At 42.2% G+C, this 19,703-nt stretch overlaps 3 protein-coding genes across 5 annotated transcripts in view; 2 read left to right on the forward strand and 1 right to left on the reverse strand.

The window, feature by feature from the left end:
* The window catches only part of LOC135492178 (scoloptoxin SSD14-like), a 309,652-nt gene that overhangs the window by 209,021 nt on the left and 80,928 nt on the right, over nucleotides 1-19,703 (forward strand). The gene's annotated exons all lie outside the window — the stretch shown is intronic.
* Nucleotides 1,334-3,492, reverse strand: LOC135492181 (uncharacterized). Its single transcript, XM_064778432.1, has 3 exons — nucleotides 2,249-3,492; nucleotides 1,820-1,905; nucleotides 1,334-1,607 (listed from the first exon to the last, which is right to left on the reverse strand). Exons 1-3 carry the CDS (start codon nucleotides 2,676-2,678, stop codon nucleotides 1,530-1,532), a joined length of 594 nt encoding a protein of 197 aa, XP_064634502.1. The 5' UTR covers nucleotides 2,679-3,492; the 3' UTR covers nucleotides 1,334-1,529.
* Nucleotides 4,210-5,844, forward strand: LOC135492180 (uncharacterized). Its single transcript, XM_064778431.1, has 3 exons — nucleotides 4,210-4,944; nucleotides 5,288-5,373; nucleotides 5,586-5,844. The coding sequence occupies exons 1-3, from the start codon at nucleotides 4,515-4,517 to the stop codon at nucleotides 5,661-5,663; spliced, it is 594 nt and encodes a 197-aa protein (XP_064634501.1). The 5' UTR covers nucleotides 4,210-4,514; the 3' UTR covers nucleotides 5,664-5,844.

Below are 19,703 nucleotides of genomic sequence, written 5' to 3' on the forward strand. Positions count from 1 at the left end.
CGGTAAATAACTCCACTTGCATTTTTCCCCCCAAAAAAGAACAAGCTCATCACTACAAATTTGCCCTTGATGAAAGCCCTTTGGGGAATTGGGCCCCATAGGTCCTGAAATGCTGATTTGAATTTCAAATAACATTTCGGCCTTGGCCTACCTGATGGCAACGTAATTGAATTAGCTACATGTAGGCCTTCTTACAGTCCGAAAACCTTAAGAAACCCCCCTGTTGGTGAGGATGCTAATGTTGACCCATTCATTAGCCTGTGTCATGCTGCCAGAGCATGTTGTAAGGGTTGGACCCCCCCCCCCCCCATGGCTAAGGCACCTGAAGGGCATGTGGTATGACCTACTAATACATCTTTATCAACCCATGCAGGGATCATCCTGTTCCTAAGAACCTTGCTGAAGTGCTCATTTCACATACTAGTAACACCTTCCATTGCTAAGGAGCCAATTGACCAAAGGTGCAGTTCCTACTGTAATTACTGTTTGATGAGGACAACCCTGCAGTTGGCTGCACCGTCAGAGTACTGCTATTGGAAGTTTTTAGCTCCTTGGTTGGCGGTGAAATGTTCTCCTGGAGTTGCTCTAGCATTGGCTAAATTGTACATATACATGTACTGGAATGGAGAAGTTTTTCATGAACTGAGTTACGGTACTGTCCAGTCCCTTAGGAGAGATCACAACTTTCCACATGCTACACTTGTACCTGTCTGCAGAGGACAGTGCTGCCACTTAAGAAGGGACACTTTTTTTTTTACAAATGGGTGATTTATTTACAAGCTAATATAATGATATGATACATAGAAAAATAAAAAAGGCTATTTTGCAGACAATAGCCAAACCACTACTAACCACTACTAGGGAGGGACCAATACTAGTAACACCTCATTTACGGTACTACATGTCAGGCCCAAGTGCAGGATAGTATCAGGAGAGAGTCCCACTTTCCAGTAGCAGGCTTGGTTGTTCAAAACTGACATTAGCGCTACTAAGTATACTGACATTAAAAATCTATCTTGGCATTTACAATTGTTTACTGAAAGCCAAAGTTCAAATTTATCCCAAGATATCACTATAAAATCATTTTTTAACCAAGCCCCGCATTTTACCTGATGAACCATCCGCTAGATATACTAGAACATCAAATCTGGATGTCCTTCATATTGCAGGTTATGTTAGTCAAGGGAGACAAAAACACAGCATGTAACAGTTTTAGGAAATTCACCATGTATTTTTTTTAGAAAAAGAGAGATGTATTGCAGAATGCGAACAATGCATTTGCAATCAATGGCGTGGAAAATCTCAGGTCAAGCCTGATGAATGTACATCCAATAAAGTCGTACCCTTTCATTCTAAATCAAGAATTCTTGATGTGTAGCTGACAACTTTCACTGGGCTAATTCTGCCCAGTCATGACTCAAAGACCAACATTTCAGAAAATCTGTCTCCACCCTCTTATCATTTCTCTCTCCCAGCTCAAGAGTGCTTGACCAGCAGTCCTTATGATACTGTTGCAACAACATTACCCATCAAATTTGCCCTTCTGTCCCGTCTGCTGGGTTTTCTAAGGCGTCGGCTGGTTGAACAGAGGAAGAGGCAACAGCGGACTGAAAAAAGATATTGATGGAGAATCAGGTTTGGCTTAGAATCCCTCATTGCCAAGGAGATGGGAGCCAGAATGGCATCAAGGTTTTCAGCTTAGTCACTCCTCTCTCATCAGTGACCTTCTTACATGCAAGTCAGTCGCTGCAGGCAGAATTAACCAATATTCACTTTGGCTTGCCCCGAATCTTCTCCCCTTTTTTTTCATTCAACTCACCTCTGTATCCATGGGTGCTGGTTCTACTTCTCGTTCTACATTTGCCACAGATACTCGATGTTTAGCCTCACATCCTTTACACAGAGCTGAAAAGGCACCAGATTATGGGGGTAATGATAATATGATGTGCAATATAATAGTGTGAGGACATGATGATGATGATAGACTTGTTTTGATAATGCGACCGGCCATGCTGATTTTGTACGGCAGTGAAGCATCACCTCCAGTGGCACTGGCAGGGAATCATAACTGGGACTTCCTGATCACCAAGCCAAGGCTCCAATCAACTTTCTAGGAAGAACACAAGTGAAGTGGTAAATCGTTATCACTCAGTTGGTTTTGCACCAAGGTTAGGTTTAGTCAGAGTGGGTATCATTACAGGCCTACTGCTTCTTTTCTACTTCAGTGATTTTGAGACTGATCCCTTACCTGAGCCAACTGGGACAAAAACTCCCCACTTGATGTATATTTCCCGAGACATCACTCGATGAACTGAACCACCATCTTTTCTGGGCTTTCGACTTGTTTTAGAGGGTTGATGAAGTGGGTGCTGGCATCTCCTTTGCTGATTCCATGATAAACTCAACTTGTATCGGTGGTTCGGGCATATTGTGGTGTCCAGAACTGGAGAACTCATATCAAACACGCCATCACAAAGTGCTATGAGCTCCCATTCACTTTTGACTTGACTGGCTTTCCTGGAGGACATCCAACGCATCAAATGGGAGTGCACGTCCTTCTTACATTGTTTCAAGGGGATCACACTCTTGTCATTGGGGTATGAAGCGTCAGTACCACACTCGATATCCTTGGATATGACAGCAAATCCACATTTCAACTGTGATTTTTCAGGTTCCATTTTCAATTGACTATCACACAATGTACACGTGCATGTACACAATGCATTGTAACTGTAACTGTTGTTGTTGTTGTCGTTGCTGGTGATCGTTTCCGCCAAGACCGCTAAGCCTCCACAGGGGTAATAAAGGCCTCTAGGTTGTTTGAGGGAGTGTGTGGGAGGGGCAAGGGAGAGGGGGGTTCACTAACATCTAAAAATGTAATTTTATTTGGAAAGCATGTGTATTTCGTCAGTTTTCTGAGGGAATGGGCAAAAAATGGGCACCAGTGAGAAGGGCGCGACTCGACCCCCTCACCGGAAAACCGTAAGGGCGGCCGGATTTTTTTCTTTTGCAAATTAAAAAACAGCATTCTGACTTCCTTACCTGGAAGTGGCATCACCTAAAAAACTGCAGTGTTGGAGCTAAAGGAGAGTTAAAATTGCCTTTTTACTGAAATTTGAGATTGCATTGTTTTTGGGACGTACTGTACCTGTCATTAAAATGTACCTGGGGCAAAACAAAAGGCATGAAAAGGTAGCTCAGATCATGTACTTTCAATTTCAATAGGCGGTGTTTAGTGATAATTCTGTTTGATGCACGAAAATTGACAAAAGACTTAGCCTATTTTGAGGGATAATGCATGTTTTTTTAAAAGGAAAATGAGTAGGAAATGGTTAACAGCCGTACCCCAAAACTGTGGGGTTATTTTCGAAACCAATCCACCAGCCTTCATAGTACCCTAGGACAGGTCTGTGGTAGAAATTACAACTAGATCTGTTGACCCCCCACCTTGCCACCATTTGCATGATCCTGCATGGTGGTATCATGGACTGACACTTAACTGCTAAAAGGCTTAAAAAATCAATTGTGGTCTTGTCTCCGATCCACGGCATTTTGAACTGGGAAATGGAGTCAGAAAGGGTTAAAGAGACTTGCAAATGAATGAAATGAAGTCAGAAAGGGTTAACGTGACTTGCAGCTGAATCGGGAGCCAGCATTTGAATAGGGAAATGGACTTCTAGAGGGTTAAAATGAGTTAAGTGTCAGTCCATGATACCACCATGCAGGATCATGCAAATGGTGGCAAGGTGGGGGGTCAACAGATCTAGTTGTAATTTCTACCACAGACCTGTCCTAGGGTACTATGAAGGCTGGTGGATTGGTTTCGAAAATAACCCCACAGTTTTGGGGTACGGCTGTTAACCATTTCCTACTCATTTTCCTTTTAAAAAAACATGCATTATCCCTCAAAATAGGCTAAGTCTTTTGTCAATTTTCGTGCATCAAACAGAATTATCACTAAACACCGCCTATTGAAATTGAAAGTACATGATCTGAGCTACCTTTTCATGCCTTTTGTTTTGCCCCAGGTACATTTTAATGACAGGTACAGTACATCCCAAAAACAATGCAATCTCAAATTTCAGTAAAAAGCCAATTTTAACTCTCCTTTAGCTCCAACACTGCAGTTTTTTAGGTGATGCCACTTCCAGGTAAGGAAGTCAGAATGCTGTTTTTTAATTGCAAAAGAAAAAAATCCGGCCGCCCTTACGGTTTTCCGGTGAGGGGGTCGAGTCGCGCCCTTCTCACTGGTGCCCATTTTTTGCCCATTCCCTCAGAAAACTGACGAAATACACATGCTTTCCAAATAAAATTACATTTTTAGATGTTAGTGAACCCCCCTCTCCCTTGCCCCTCCCACACACTCCCTCAAACAACCTAGAGGCCTTTATTACCCCTGTGGAGGCTTAGCGGTCTTGGCGGAAACGATCACCAGCAACGACAACAACAACAACAGTTACAGTTACAATGCATTGTGTACATGCACGTGTACATTGTGTGATAGTCAATTGAAAATGGAACCTGAAAAATCACAGTTGAAATGTGGATTTGCTGTCATATCCAAGGATATCGAGTGTGGTACTGACGCTTCATACCCCAATGACAAGAGTGTGATCCCCTTGAAACAATGTAAGAAGGACGTGCACTCCCATTTGATGCGTTGGATGTCCTCCAGGAAAGCCAGTCAAGTCAAAAGTGAATGGGAGCTCATAGCACTTTGTGATGGCGTGTTTGATATGAGTTCTCCAGTTCTGGACACCACAATATGCCCGAACCACCGATACAAGTTGAGTTTATCATGGAATCAGCAAAGGAGATGCCAGCACCCACTTCATCAACCCTCTAAAACAAGTCGAAAGCCCAGAAAAGATGGTGGTTCAGTTCATCGAGTGATGTCTCGGGAAATATACATCAAGTGGGGAGTTTTTGTCCCAGTTGGCTCAGGTAAGGGATCAGTCTCAAAATCACTGAAGTAGAAAAGAAGCAGTAGGCCTGTAATGATACCCACTCTGACTAAACCTAACTTTGGTGCAAAACCAACTGAGTGATAACGATTTACCACTTCACTTGTGTTCTTCCTAGAAAGTTGATTGGAGCCTTGGCTTGGTGATCAGGAAGTCCCAGTTATGATTCCCTGCCAGTGCCACTGGAGGTGATGCTTCACTGCCGTACAAAATCAGCATGGCCGGTCGCATTATCAAAACAAGTCTATCATCATCATCATGTCCTCACACTATTATATTGCACATCATATTATCATTACCCCCATAATCTGGTGCCTTTTCAGCTCTGTGTAAAGGATGTGAGGCTAAACATCGAGTATCTGTGGCAAATGTAGAACGAGAAGTAGAACCAGCACCCATGGATACAGAGGTGAGTTGAATGAAAAAAAAGGGGAGAAGATTCGGGGCAAGCCAAAGTGAATATTGGTTAATTCTGCCTGCAGCGACTGACTTGCATGTAAGAAGGTCACTGATGAGAGAGGAGTGACTAAGCTGAAAACCTTGATGCCATTCTGGCTCCCATCTCCTTGGCAATGAGGGATTCTAAGCCAAACCTGATTCTCCATCAATATCTTTTTTCAGTCCGCTGTTGCCTCTTCCTCTGTTCAACCAGCCGACGCCTTAGAAAACCCAGCAGACGGGACAGAAGGGCAAATTTGATGGGTAATGTTGTTGCAACAGTATCATAAGGACTGCTGGTCAAGCACTCTTGAGCTGGGAGAGAGAAATGATAAGAGGGTGGAGACAGATTTTCTGAAATGTTGGTCTTTGAGTCATGACTGGGCAGAATTAGCCCAGTGAAAGTTGTCAGCTACACATCAAGAATTCTTGATTTAGAATGAAAGGGTACGACTTTATTGGATGTACATTCATCAGGCTTGACCTGAGATTTTCCACGCCATTGATTGCAAATGCATTGTTCGCATTCTGCAATACATCTCTCTTTTTCTAAAAAAAATACATGGTGAATTTCCTAAAACTGTTACATGCTGTGTTTTTGTCTCCCTTGACTAACATAACCTGCAATATGAAGGACATCCAGATTTGATGTTCTAGTATATCTAGCGGATGGTTCATCAGGTAAAATGCGGGGCTTGGTTAAAAAATGATTTTATAGTGATATCTTGGGATAAATTTGAACTTTGGCTTTCAGTAAACAATTGTAAATGCCAAGATAGATTTTTAATGTCAGTATACTTAGTAGCGCTAATGTCAGTTTTGAACAACCAAGCCTGCTACTGGAAAGTGGGACTCTCTCCTGATACTATCCTGCACTTGGGCCTGACATGTAGTACCGTAAATGAGGTGTTACTAGTATTGGTCCCTCCCTAGTAGTGGTTAGTAGTGGTTTGGCTATTGTCTGCAAAATAGCCTTTTTTCTATGTATCATTATATTAGCTTGTAAATAAATCACCCATTTGTAAAAAAAAAAGTGTCCCTTCTTAAGTGGCAGCACTGTCCTCTGCAGACAGGTACAAGTGTAGCATGTGGAAAGTTGTGATCTCTCCTAAGGGACTGGACAGTACCGTAACTCAGTTCATGAAAAACTTCTCCATTCCAGTACATGTATATGTACAATTTAGCCAATGCTAGAGCAACTCCAGGAGAACATTTCACCGCCAACCAAGGAGCTAAAAACTTCCAATAGCAGTACTCTGACGGTGCAGCCAACTGCAGGGTTGTCCTCATCAAACAGTAATTACAGTAGGAACTGCACCTTTGGTCAATTGGCTCCTTAGCAATGGAAGGTGTTACTAGTATGTGAAATGAGCACTTCTGCAAGGTTCTTAGGAACAGGATGATCCCTGCATGGGTTGATAAAGATGTATTAGTAGGTCATACCACATGCCCTTCAGGTGCCTTAGCCATGGGGGGGGGTCCAACCCTTACAACATGCTCTGGCAGCATGACACAGGCTAATGAATGGGTCAACATTAGCATCCTCACCAACAGGGGGGTTTCTTAAGGTTTTCGGACTGTAAGAAGGCCTACATGTAGCTTATTCAATTACGTTGCCATCAGGTAGGCCAAGGCCGAAATGTTATTTGAAATTCAAATCAGCATTTCAGGACCTATGGGGCCCAATTCCCCAAAGGGCTTTCATCAAGGGCAAATTTGTAGTGATGAGCTTTTTCTTTTTTGGGGGGAAAAATGCAAGTGGAGTTATTTACCGGTAGGCCTACTTAAATAAGTTAAAATAGGTTAGTAGGCCTAGGCATGGGGGGGGGGGGGGGGGTGATCATGGTGGTTGACAGTAACTACTAATCCTCATGGCCAGCACCAAGCATAAATTATGTGTTCATTATGCATTTATTTTATAATTCATCAAGTGTACACAAGGTGGCAGCACTAAGCAATGAGTGTCATTTTGGTGGAAAATAGCACTTTTTCCTTGGTTTATCCTGGGAAAACAGTAAAAGCGGCCGGAAATTTTATTTCTGATTTTGAAAGTAGGTATCATTACCTTTATCATGTGCAAGCCACAGCATTCAAAGACCTGCAGTGTTGGAGATATGAGCGTCGATAGAGAGCTCTTCCTAAGCACTGCCCCTAGGTATGCATAATTACTAGGCCTAGCACGACCAAAGTATGAAGTGTTACTCAATGACCTGTTGCAGAATGGAAGATCTCATCAAATACTTCCATCATACAAAGGGGGAAAATCCAGCTATTTTTTTTAGTCTCTGCAGGAGTGCCCAACATTGACCCAAAAATACACAAAAAATAGGGGGAAAAAAGCTAAAACAAGCCCCCTAACTAGGCCTGCCCCTAACTCGGTTGCTAGTGATTTTTGAGAGTCATCAATTGCTGTGTAATGATGTCTTAGTGGAAGGATCTTGCATACCTAATCTCGTTAAAAACGGTTGACCCCCACCTTGCCACCCTCTGCATGGTGGTATCATGGACTGACACTTAAGACGAATAAGGAGCTGGCATTTTGAATTGGGAAATGGAGTCAGAAAGGGTTAAAGTGACTGTAAATGAATCGGGAAATGGAGTTATAAAGGGTTAAAACGAGTTAAGATGAATAAGGAGCTGGTATTTTGAACCGGGAAATGGGTCAGAAAGGGTTAAAGTCACTGATAGTTGAATCGAGAGCTTGGTAGGAAAGGGTTAAAACCACCAAGTTGAGTTATCGGACTGTGGAGGGTTAATATTTGAAAGAAATTTGAATTGGGAACTGGGAAATGCTTAGCCCATTTCGTACCCAAACACACCATGTTTCAAAATGGGTACGTATAACGAACTGGGAACTGGGAACTGGGAACTGGGAGCCAACTTCACAGACCCAACTTTATCGAGGGTTATCGAATCGAATGGATGTGTCGATCGTCGGGGCGGATTGATATGTGGTTAGGTTGTGCGTCCAAGGCGATTAGGTCATTCAGTTAGTTTGAGAAAGATCATGATCATGAAGATGCGTGTTGTGTTATCATAACTGGAAAATAAGTTGAAGTTATTATTAGTACTACGATTCTTACATGAGTAAAAAGTAGACGTTTTAAGCAACACAATAATGTTACTCCCATAAAAAACTGTCAATTCTCCTTACCACTCACAGAAGCCAAGCCATTGCTGTTAAGTTATGCAGGGGCTTAATCAATTACTTGCACTCCCTGTGGGGTGAATAACATTACCTTTTGAACGGCTGGCTGTAGGGGGATGATTGGAACAGCCGGTATACCTGCTGACCTGCTGAACCGAGGTTAATGTTATTTTCAATCCACGATTGCAGGTCACCTGATTTTCGAGATTTCGCGGGAAATGAAATTGTAAACAACGCATGTGTGCAGTTCAAATGTAAACAAAAATGTATTTTTGGTACTTTTGGTTGCTGGACTTGGGTTTTCCCGCAGTTAGGAGCTGGATCAAATTGGTGGTCTATTGTGCTGTTTTAGTCAGAGGTAGCCCTTGATTATGAAGGGATTTTCAAATCAAGGTGACCATGGTCTTTTATGTGCTCAGCTCACCACAGCTTTCAATACTTGATGGATCTGATCAGGCGCGCGGAACCTGACATGGCCTTACCAAGGAGCTGCTCACGGTGCTGAACATCTAGCTTGCCTGTCGACTAAGTGCCTTTTTGGCCGAGACATTGCTACATGTAGGAGGAGCACACATTTTAAAGTTATAGTAGTGATAGTACAGTTGGTTCGAGCCATTTGGAAGCCGACATGTGAAGGCCTATCTGGGTTCTCCTTCTTCTCCGTATAAAAAGGGGCATATTGCTGACTAAGGAACAAGGCATATTGACATTGCCTCATCATCTCTATGGGACCAATTGATATACTTTTATATGCACGCATACATCGTGCCATTTCAGGGTCCGAGTCTGTGGACAATTGGTTAGATTAATTTGTCTCTTCGATATTGCTCCTTTATTGCATTAGATTTTCATCGCAATTCAATCTATTCAAGATATAGCCAATTTGAACCTGTCTGCGCCAAGGATAGATTGGTTCCAGATCGACTCACTATGACTAGGAATACGCAGTAGAGCACAATGTCATGAAAAACGACCCTTTGTATTGTAAATTCTAATCACCTGCAGGACAGGTCAATTTCTCTCAATAAAATTAATTTTGTTGACTCCTGTAATCTCTACCTTATTAAAAAAAAAGAAAGTGGTGCTAGTCCCAAACTGGTAATTTCTATTTATTTTGACCTCTGTTAAATCAGGATACCTCTCAATTACAGACAGCATTTTGTATCCTTGTGCTGTACAACCCAGCCTGGACATACCACAGTTGTCCATGGAGAAGGCTCATCCTCTCTGACACTTTTTTTCTGTAAAGCTACTGATACAACATACTGAACTAGGGATATCTTCCGTTGCCTCCTGTAATATTTACATACCATGGCTGATTAGTTCAATCATATTTCATCCAGCTGGCAGCTCTGCATTGGAAATTTTAGTGGTATAACGTGTTCTCTTGACCTTCAAACAGTAGTATAAAGCCGATATTTACTACTTTATACCCTCAGTCCTATGTTATTAGGTCATCCAGCTGAGCGCCAGGCCCTTGGGCCTCTTGTTGGTATGTACGTTGGGGGTGACTAGAGGAAGGTTCCTTCGAAAACCGGCTCGTTCTGATTCTCAATATGGTCACCAGGGCGGCGTGCTTGAAATCGGTTTCCGTCAATTTCGAGGAGAACCGTTCGTCCGATTAAATTCATTTATGGTATGTACTGTACGTTAAGGGTGACTAGAGGAAGGTTCCTTCGAAAACGGGCTTGTTCTGATTCTCAACGTGGTCACCAGGGCAGCGTGCTTGAAATCGGTTATCGTCAATTTCGAGAACCATTCGTCCGATTAAATTCATTTTTTGTATGTATGTTGAGGGTTACTAGAGCGAGGTTCCTTTCGAAAACGGGCTCGTTCTGATTATCAATATGGCCACTAGGGCGGTGTGCTTGAAATCGGTTTCTGTCAATTTCGAGGAGAACCGTTCGTCCGATCAAATTCATTTTTGGTATGTACGTTGGGGGTGACTAGAGGAAGGTTCCTTTCGAAAACTGGCTCGTTCTGATTCTCAAAATGGTCAACAGGGAAACGTGCTTGAAATCGGATGGAATCAATTTTTAGTGGGTGTAGGCCTAATGCAGTTTTGTAAGGGGAAGGTTCCTTTTCGAAAATCAGCGCGATTCGAAATTCAATGTGGCTGCCACGCTCACATCCCCAAAATAGGTTTCCACAATTTTAATGTCCATATGCAAACTAGCTACTCCACTAAGACAACTTCACCATTATCTTACCTTCAACCTTAATAGGCTGAGGGGTTATGCTCACTTTGCGATGCTATTTTTCTTATAGCAATCTATGAACTTTCGAGGAATAAGTTCCCGAAAGTGGATGATTAAGTCAATGAAACATCATTCCTGTGTTTGTCCCCCATATTTAAATGTTTCCATACAACAGACAACTAGAAGAAAAACAATGAGAGGCAAACAGAAAATGTGCCAATCTCTGTTTCAGCGTTCCCAAACAGCGAGGTTCGTGAACAAATGACGCAAGAGCCTATTAATTACTTTTTTACAGAGATATTTCAAAGGCAAACATAAAATCTGGTGTTCTCTCCACCACAGAGAACATTGAGATAAAGTACCGTCAAATTATGGTGGGAAAGTGTGGAATAAGGCAAATGGGCTTGTCTTCGGAAGGTTGACCGGCGTGAAATTTAGGAGCCGTAGAGCACTCACAAAACTGAAGTTAAGAGTCGACCACATACACTGTTATACAAGCAGGAAGAACAGTATTATGGCCACATTCATTCTTTATGCTGGGTAGACAAGATCAGGGCACTAAAATAGCATTCACAAAACAGAATATATGAACTCTTCTTCCCCAAATACAGCGATAAAATTGTAAGTACACCTATCACTGTTGCCTGGTGATTGCCAGCTGTACAATTCAAGGAGGATACCGCGGTGACGTCACATCACGTGATCCCGACCCATACTACTGATCGCTATGGCCAATCAGATTCAGTCTACTGACAGCACCAGCACTGAACGCATCTCCAGGTCTCACTGTCTGGTGCGCTCCTGCTCCTACACAAAAACACCAATAGACATGAAATATTGCAATACCTTGTATGGATTCTTCCTGTGTAAAATAAAATTTACAGAGCAGATTAACTTCCATGAATAAAAGAGACGTTTGGCGTGACCAAAGTGCAGAAATAATGTCTCCGCTGAAATACACTACGAAATACACTAGGCAATGCACTACGCAATACACAGTAGAGATGCAGTTGAGTTTGTTATTGTTTTGACTTGGAAGCCCGCCCATATCATAATATATTCATGTATTCATGATGTATGAACTCATTTCTGTCCCTTGTACTTGTATTAGTAGATCCCTCCGCTTGATCGGAGCACCTTGCTCGGGTCGATATCCTGATCCTCTGCAAGTAGTTTTTCGTTTATCTTAATGTCTCGCGTAGTGTGCAGTTTGTGGCACAGCAAGTTTGAGAGTTTATTGGCACTTATTACGTTTTTGTTTAGCTTTAGCATGATAATATTTCTATTGTTTCTAGTGTTATTTTGAGTGATATATCCCCACCCGTTCAGCACCGCAGAGCATACTTCATCGTCTGTCCTTGGTGGCGTCAGCTTTTCTTCTGTGTATAGTTTCTGGAGGTTCTCTATCCTGGCAGCTCTCATCTCTTGCATGATTGGGCATCTGATCAGGAAGTGAACAACATCCTCCTCCTCCTCGTTGCACAGGGGGCAGATTGGGGAGATCTCCTTTTTTAAGAACTGGACCTTTGTGACTTGTAGGCCGTATCGACCCACCAGTAGACGTGCCCTTGTGGTTGCAGCCTCCACCATATATGGTTTGCCTTTGCACGGAAGCCATATTGGGTGAGGTTTGCCTGTCCAAGTCTGATGAACAATCAGCCATTTGAGAGTCTTCTTACTGCCTGCCTCGATTGACAGTTTTGTGTACCATTTGTCCTTACTAGTAGGGTTGTGTGTTCTCGCCAGGAGGATTTAGGCCAAGGGTACACTATTGCCTGATTCACATCAATGCCATAGTGCCATCCCAGCTTGCGGACCTGTGCAAACCAGCTCTTGGAAGTGTCTGTCTTCGTCGCTAATTGTCTAAGTGCCACCTGATACAGTGGGTTAACCGTGTCTAGTCAACTCTAAGAACAGTCAATTTCTCCTTAAATCATCACCGAAACCGCGATATCCGCAGGAAGATTTCGTTCTAGTGTCCGAAAATGCATGATCTTACAGGGGCGCTAACTCGACAAATAGAGGGAATCTATGAGGATCTATGCGAGTTTTAGGTCCTACAGGTCTCGAACTGGTAAAATCATGCCTCCAAATCCCATTATGATAATGAAGAGATTGCCCCATATCTGGGAGACTGTTTTGAAACCATCGCTAATTTTGGAAGATCGGTGCCCGGCTATTTGGTTTTAAAAACCCTATTTTTCCCCATCAAAACACCACTTTTCATTATTCAAATGATAGCTTATTGTATGAAGACTTATTTCATAGCAGAAAAGTACTAATAACTCTGATTTGATGCGAAAAATCTAACTTTTTTGATGACTTGATTTTCCCTTGGCCGTGGATCGAGTTTGTTTACAATATGCAGCGCCATCTTGGAAAAGCCGTGACGTCACCGCGGTATCCTCCTTGTGTACAATTCAATTGATTTTCTTTTGAATTCAAATTCCAAAACTCACAGGTACACATAAACAAACTATGGAAACCTCTTTCGGCTGTCAACAAAATGATGTCGGAAACACATCAGATTAATGTCAGATTGGCATTTGAAATAGGCTGTTGGAATGTGGTTGGGGCGTGAGGGAAAATAAGACCTATACATCTCAGAATTTCGCAAAGATTCAACTGCAGCAGCCATCTCAATTTAGATGTGCTGAAAAATAACCTGATCAGAAGTGATGAAAGAAAGGTGATGGGCTCCTCTCAAATGGTAAACCAAATGTAAGTTGTCAAAATCAGTAACCTTGGCATATCAACTCTCTGATCTCGGATTACCTTTTTGGCTCACCGTTAGGGGAGTCTATACAATAGCCCTGTGTCCGTCGTCGTCGTCCGTCGTATCCTGTGGCATGTTTCTCAACCGCCAGTGCTATGAACTTAAAACATTGTACACATGACCCCCTAGGTCCGAGGTACTCTGACACTGTATTTCGGTTCGGTCTGGTTCATGACTTGGCCGCCAGGGGGCCAAAACGAAAAACATAAAAAGTGTGCTATGTCTCTTATTAATGATCCGTTTTCAATAAAAATTTTATGGTAGGTACTCCTAGCAAGGATACATGACATATCATACGGATTTTTGATTTGATCTACTTTCCAAGGTTACAGAGGTCAAATGGCGTAAATTGGCCTTTAGGATGTAACTATGGCACGTTTCTAAACTGCAATGACTATTGATCCCAAATTTAGTACACATGTACCCCTTAGTCAGGTGATCTCAGGGACTGAAGTTCGGTCCAATATGATTCACCACTTGACCACCAGGGGGCAAAATCCAAAAACCTTAAAAATGTGATTATTCCTTCCGTCTTTCCAAGTCAGTTGAGGTGAAACAGTAGGTGACTATCAGATAATAACGCATGCCATACAGTGCAGGACTAATCGCTGATTTTTCCTGAAAATATAGTTACATCACCGTCTAACCGTGTAAGATATGACACTAATACAATATGTCGCAGCATATCGCATAGCTAACATGCCTAAATGTAGTGGAATATAGTTGAATGTTTCTCTCATATCTGTACTTTTTGGACAGACCGTCAGACCCTGTCGTCTTTCCATGCTTGTTGAGATGTGACACTTATAGTAGGCTGTCACATTACAGGACAGGTCAAAATACGTGGGAATATCCATGTTGGCTGAGATGTGAGAGTAATAGGATACATCTCAGCATAACGCAGGCCTAATTGGTAATTTTAGTTGTTGATTGTTTATGTGAAGACAAACACTTAATCGCCGTCACTCCCATTCTGTGGAGACCGAGACTCGAGTGTCAAAGCATGTGTCGAGTGTCAGAGTATGGGACTATCACATCTTGTTTTTTCAAATTTGATTTATGGTTTTGGGACACTGAAACAAGATTGCCATTACAGTCACAGCTTTAACGAAGGAACTGCGTGGTTAAAACTATTTTTGATTGTCCCAGGGAAACAGTCACATCCATCTGTGGCCTGTTGAGTAAATACTTACATGTGACAGTCACAACATGCCGCATGCGGAAATTGTTCCTGCCATAGAGTTACAAACCGGGGAGACATCAAAAGGACAGAGTATATATGTTGGGATGGCCATGAATCAGCAGTTACGCTGCGTCTTACCATCCTTATTACATCCATGCTGAGTTGTGACATGGATACTGGCATAATACAGTTAAAGCGTAAGACAGGTTGAATGAATGCTGGAGATTATTGCTGATAGTTTCTGCAACACGGTCATATATACCTATCTTGGTTGTCTGTTGAGTTGAGGCGCTTACATGACTGACAGGAGACAGTCACAGCATAGAGTAGGACCAATATTAGTATACCCCAGAATAATTCGTTAGAACACTGCTTTCCTGCGGCAAGGCGAGGCAGTCGACAGGATCCCTAATTAGTTTACAAAACATTGACGTTCAACATGCTGTTAATGTAGGTAAATAGTAGTATCTTGTCAATCAATCAACAATGTCTTATAGAGCGCCAAACTCCAGGTAAACCAGCTCAAGGCGCTACCTCCCAACCAAGAAATGCTTCCTCGAACAGCCAGGATTTTAGGAGTCGTTTAAAAGCAAGCAACGCGTCCGCCCCCCTGATGTGCTCCGGTAGGGCATTCCACAACCGGGGACCACATGATGAGAAGCAGCGGTCACCGAATCCTGTCTTTATCCGCATACACACCAATGACGTGTCATTAGATGACCTGGTGACACGCTGCCTCTCAACATGTTTGAGGCTCAGCTATGCAGGTGCATAACCCCGGACCACCTTGAAACACATCAGGAGGACCTTGAAAATGACACGCTGCTTCACCGGGAGCCAGTGAAGAGACCTAAGAACCGGTGAGATGTGGTCATACTTTCTCGTCCCGGTCAAGATCCTGGCTGCCCGGTTCTGGAGTCTCTGGAGGGGAGCCAGCGCCTTGTCAGGGAGACCGTAGAGAATCCCATTATTGTCATGTTCATGGAAATTGTATCCAAAGGACTTCCAAGACATGAACGATGGGTTCTATCATATTGACACACCAGGCTGGGTAGCAAAAAAATCTGGTAATATCATTATAACAAAAGTAACTGTTGACATAATATGATGTCAATTGCGATGTAAAACTAATGTCGCTGTTATTGATACCATTCTGATAAGTCTAAACAAAATTTCTTGAATATTGTTGGACTCGGTGGTGCGTGGTTAATCTACGCATGAAACACTAAACAGAGTGACTTAGCTTTATGCATTTCAAATATCCTGCAAAAGGCAGTATCTTAAGTCTAACGGAATATAACTATGTACATTATTGTACTTTTTGAGTGGTTTTGCAGTTGTCTGAACTTGGCCTATGAGCAGTAGTTTTTTCAACAATTTATTTTACAAAACCAAAATGATACTTCACTCTAGCAGAAATGAGTAATTATGCAGGTTGCGTTCAAAAATGCGACATCAAATCCGGTAGTAGCTTAAATTAAATGAAAGTGTATTGAATATTAACACAGTTAGTTTTAGGAAGTCATCGTAAGGATAACCGACTTTCAAACTCTGCCATAAAGCATTCAGACTCAACAAGAACAAATATCTCAAAAACTACTGTTCCTATCGAAAAATGGCAAGAAACGTGGTCAGCCATATATAATTGCAACGATGTGTGATTGTTTTTCAACCCACAGCCCTAAATGCGAAGCTAGCTTAATGTTTCGAATATTCAAGGTCATTCACATTGTCAAAGTCACCTTTTCGCCATTTTGATCCAACTCTTCAGCTGGGACCTGCTCATGACATGCACACAGTCTACTACTTTTGTGTTAGCCATTCATTCGAAGACTTTTGTGCATTATTACTTTTAGTTTAATCTAAAATAATTCATTGCTTATACATCAAACACACACATATTGCCTGAAAGAATATACATGTACACAGTATCTGTCGGCGCTTCGCCATGTGGGTTTTTCGCGGGTTTTTTCTTCGTTGCGTTTCCTGTGACGTCACCCTCCTCGGCTACGTTACAACGCCACGGGGAGTGTTGGGTGACGTCACGGGGTTCTCGGGTTATGATTGTTGCTGTTTCCGCACGGATGCGCGCTCCCGTTCCGTTTCTGTTTCCGTGTCTTTTTCCGCCTTTTTATGCACAATTTACGCATAATCCATAAATCATATCGTAGTGTTTATAGAGGACAAAGTGGAAAATGTTATGTAAGTTTTTATAGGCCTTTTTTCACTCACTTGTATAATATTATTCACTCTTTGTTTCTCCCGTCTCGGGAACCCAGTCTGAGCCTTTTCATACATGTCATAACATTTAGTTTGGGTTCAATTCGTGTATTTCAGTTTACCGTATTTGACCATTAAAGAGAAGTTTGTAAAGCACGCGTTGAAGTTCATTGCAAGAAGAGTCCTCACGAGTTAATAAGCCACTACAATATCTTCTTATTCTTATGATTTTTCAATGGATGATAGCGGCTTTTGTGTAATAAGCAAGAACCTAGTTCATACCATTTTAAAAATAAATTAAGCCCCAAGATTTTGATAATTTTGACAGATTAAAAGCCTTGGTTATGTGGGCGTACATTGCTTGTACGTTTTGTCAATGTTGAAGGGTGTTGTGACAACCAATGATACGAGGGTAACATTTACGTTAACATTTACTCGGGACATGCCGTTTTCGAGACCACCTGTAAGAAAAACGATAGAAAAGAGACTTTTCGAGTCTTTTTGTATTCCACCGCACCTAATTATGATACCATTTTAGTCTTTTCGATTCGTTTAGAGTCCTACCTGCGGTTTCAATAGATGTGTATGAACGCGGGTTTGCGACAACTATAACGTATTGCAGAACTGAAATAATTGCTCGATCTAAATACCTCTCGAACTCTGTGAAAAAAAATCAAAAATACTTCTCAAGTAAAAGGATTAAAATTTTTCGGTCATTTACGATCGTATTCGACAGTGATTAGACCAGCAATCACAATGGAATTAACTGGGTTTTTTTTCTTCGAAATTTTCCGAGTTCTTGCCCAGCACGGCTTGCCAAGGCCGGGTCGAATTCTGTGAGATTTCCGAGAGACGGTTTAATGACCGTGAAGCATTTCGAGTAATGTTCAAGTGATTTCGAGACCGATGCAGATTCTGAGAGTTTTCCGACATAAAAACTAGAGTTGTTGTTCACAGTGTCTACAACCCTCACATGTACAATAATCTCACCCCCGTCATACGAGACATGTGCAGATCATAAACATTTCTCAACTCACCCTTTGGCAATTTACCGTCTCCAAACGACGCAAATGAAACATCTCATGATGCATACCCTTACAGCACGCACAAACCACAGAACAGTCACGAGCAAAGTGTGTACCCAGACACCGAAAACACAATTTTGCATAAAAGACACGTTTTTTTCCGATCAGCTACATTAAGATCAAGTACATTGAAACAATTTAATTTTCCGATGAGAGTCCACCATTGCAAAATCCACATTTTTACACGTACGATGCTTACTGCTAGTGCTCCTTTGTAGCTTACCCGACTTAAGATTTCCTTTAGCACATCACCTGGCAAACAAGCTATCATAACAGGGGTTAAGATCACTCTAGTGATATTAAAACGCAATGTTCTCCCCGCAGGTATTACACAGGTTTTTAAGTCCAGGAGAAAGCCCCTTTGAGCCGGCCCAAGTTTTCACAAAATCCCCGCCAAAACCAACTAAATGAGCCCGCCCGGGCGGTTTCCAGCAACCGCAATTGCGAATATCTGGGCGTGGAACATTGTATATTACTATTACTACGAACTTTCCACTTTTAAGAAATATATTTTGCATAAAATTTAAGCCCCAAAAACACCCAAAATTGAAGAGATTATCAAGATTATCGAGATTATTAAGGAGCATCATAGCCTAGTGGTTTACACTGCTGGCCACCACGCAATAGCGCCCGGGTTCGATTCTGGGGAGAACCCAGGATCATATGTCTGGATGAACCGGCATGGCTTTCAAGGAACTAAAATTCCTGGCTCTTCACAGTCCTTCGTCGAATGAGACTCAAAACTGAGGTTCCTTGTACCTGGTGTCTATGCCAGGGCAAGCTAAGACCCCCACCAAGTGAGAAACGTGAGTAGCTTGCGTGGACTCTATCTCTCTCGCCAAAGTCGGACCACTAGGCCAATAAACCCAATTGGCGCCTAACCGTAGTGGCACGCAGGATATGCTCATCCCGCCTTGGAGGAGAATTACTCCTAGGAGAATGACCCCTCCAAGTGTAGAGCGAACGCTGAAGAAGAAGAAGAAGAAGAAGAGATTATCACTATTTCTGTTTATAACAGCGTAATACACTCATCGCTTGTAAAATTGAACCTTATCATGCCATGATAAATTTAGGAGAGCAACTTCTCAGCTCCGATTTTCGACAAGTGAGGCATCATTGGTAAAGTATCGACGAGTACTATCACTTATCTCCCTTAAAAGTTTTATAGGGGGCGTCACTGTCGAAAATACTGGCATAAACGTGTAAAACCTTTTTTTCTCTATCTCAACTAATGAAATATCATTGGAAAGCACGCGTCGAGGACAATTCATTTCTAAACCGAAATGGTTATAGGGGGCGCCACTTACGAAATAATAACTCATTGGGGCTCAACAAATAATATTCAATTTATTAACCAGGTTGTTTTTTCCCAAAAAATCCTGGTTCTTAGTTTACCAAAATGGCGGGGCGGCATCCACATTTTTCGTTTCCGCAGGATAACTTGAGAACAGCATTTCACATTGATTTCATCTCTTTTTGGTTTATTTGTTTGGGAAAGGGAAGGTTTCACTCTGATATTCAACGCAATGCAATTCTTGGTTTTTCCACTAGGGGGTCGTCAACATTTTGGATTTCCCCACGGTAATTGGAGGACAGCTTTTGCGTTTAATTCAATATTTTGTGGGAATGTTGGGGGGGTCGTAGGGGGAGGTTCCTTCCGATAATTGGTGTGATACGATTCTCGGTTTTGT

Source organism: Lineus longissimus, chromosome 8, assembly GCF_910592395.1.
Source record: "Lineus longissimus chromosome 8, tnLinLong1.2, whole genome shotgun sequence".
Classification (NCBI taxonomy): Eukaryota; Metazoa; Nemertea; class Pilidiophora; order Heteronemertea; family Lineidae; genus Lineus; species Lineus longissimus.

Excerpts from the sequence above, each read along its gene's own strand:
- LOC135492180 (XM_064778431.1), top strand. The coding sequence starts at position 4,515 with ATGGAACCTGAAAAATCACAGTTGAAATGTGGATTTGCTGTCATATCC. Across the intron at positions 4,945-5,287 it reads TTTTGTCCCAGTTGGCTCAG|CTCTGTGTAAAGGATGTGAG; the intron begins GTAAGGGATCAG and ends GTGCCTTTTCAG. Across the intron at positions 5,374-5,585 it reads CAGCACCCATGGATACAGAG|TCCGCTGTTGCCTCTTCCTC; the intron begins GTGAGTTGAATG and ends ATCTTTTTTCAG.
- LOC135492181 (XM_064778432.1), bottom strand. The coding sequence starts at position 2,678 with ATGGAACCTGAAAAATCACAGTTGAAATGTGGATTTGCTGTCATATCC. Across the intron at positions 1,906-2,248 it reads TTTTGTCCCAGTTGGCTCAG|CTCTGTGTAAAGGATGTGAG; the intron begins GTAAGGGATCAG and ends GTGCCTTTTCAG. Across the intron at positions 1,608-1,819 it reads CAGCACCCATGGATACAGAG|TCCGCTGTTGCCTCTTCCTC; the intron begins GTGAGTTGAATG and ends ATCTTTTTTCAG.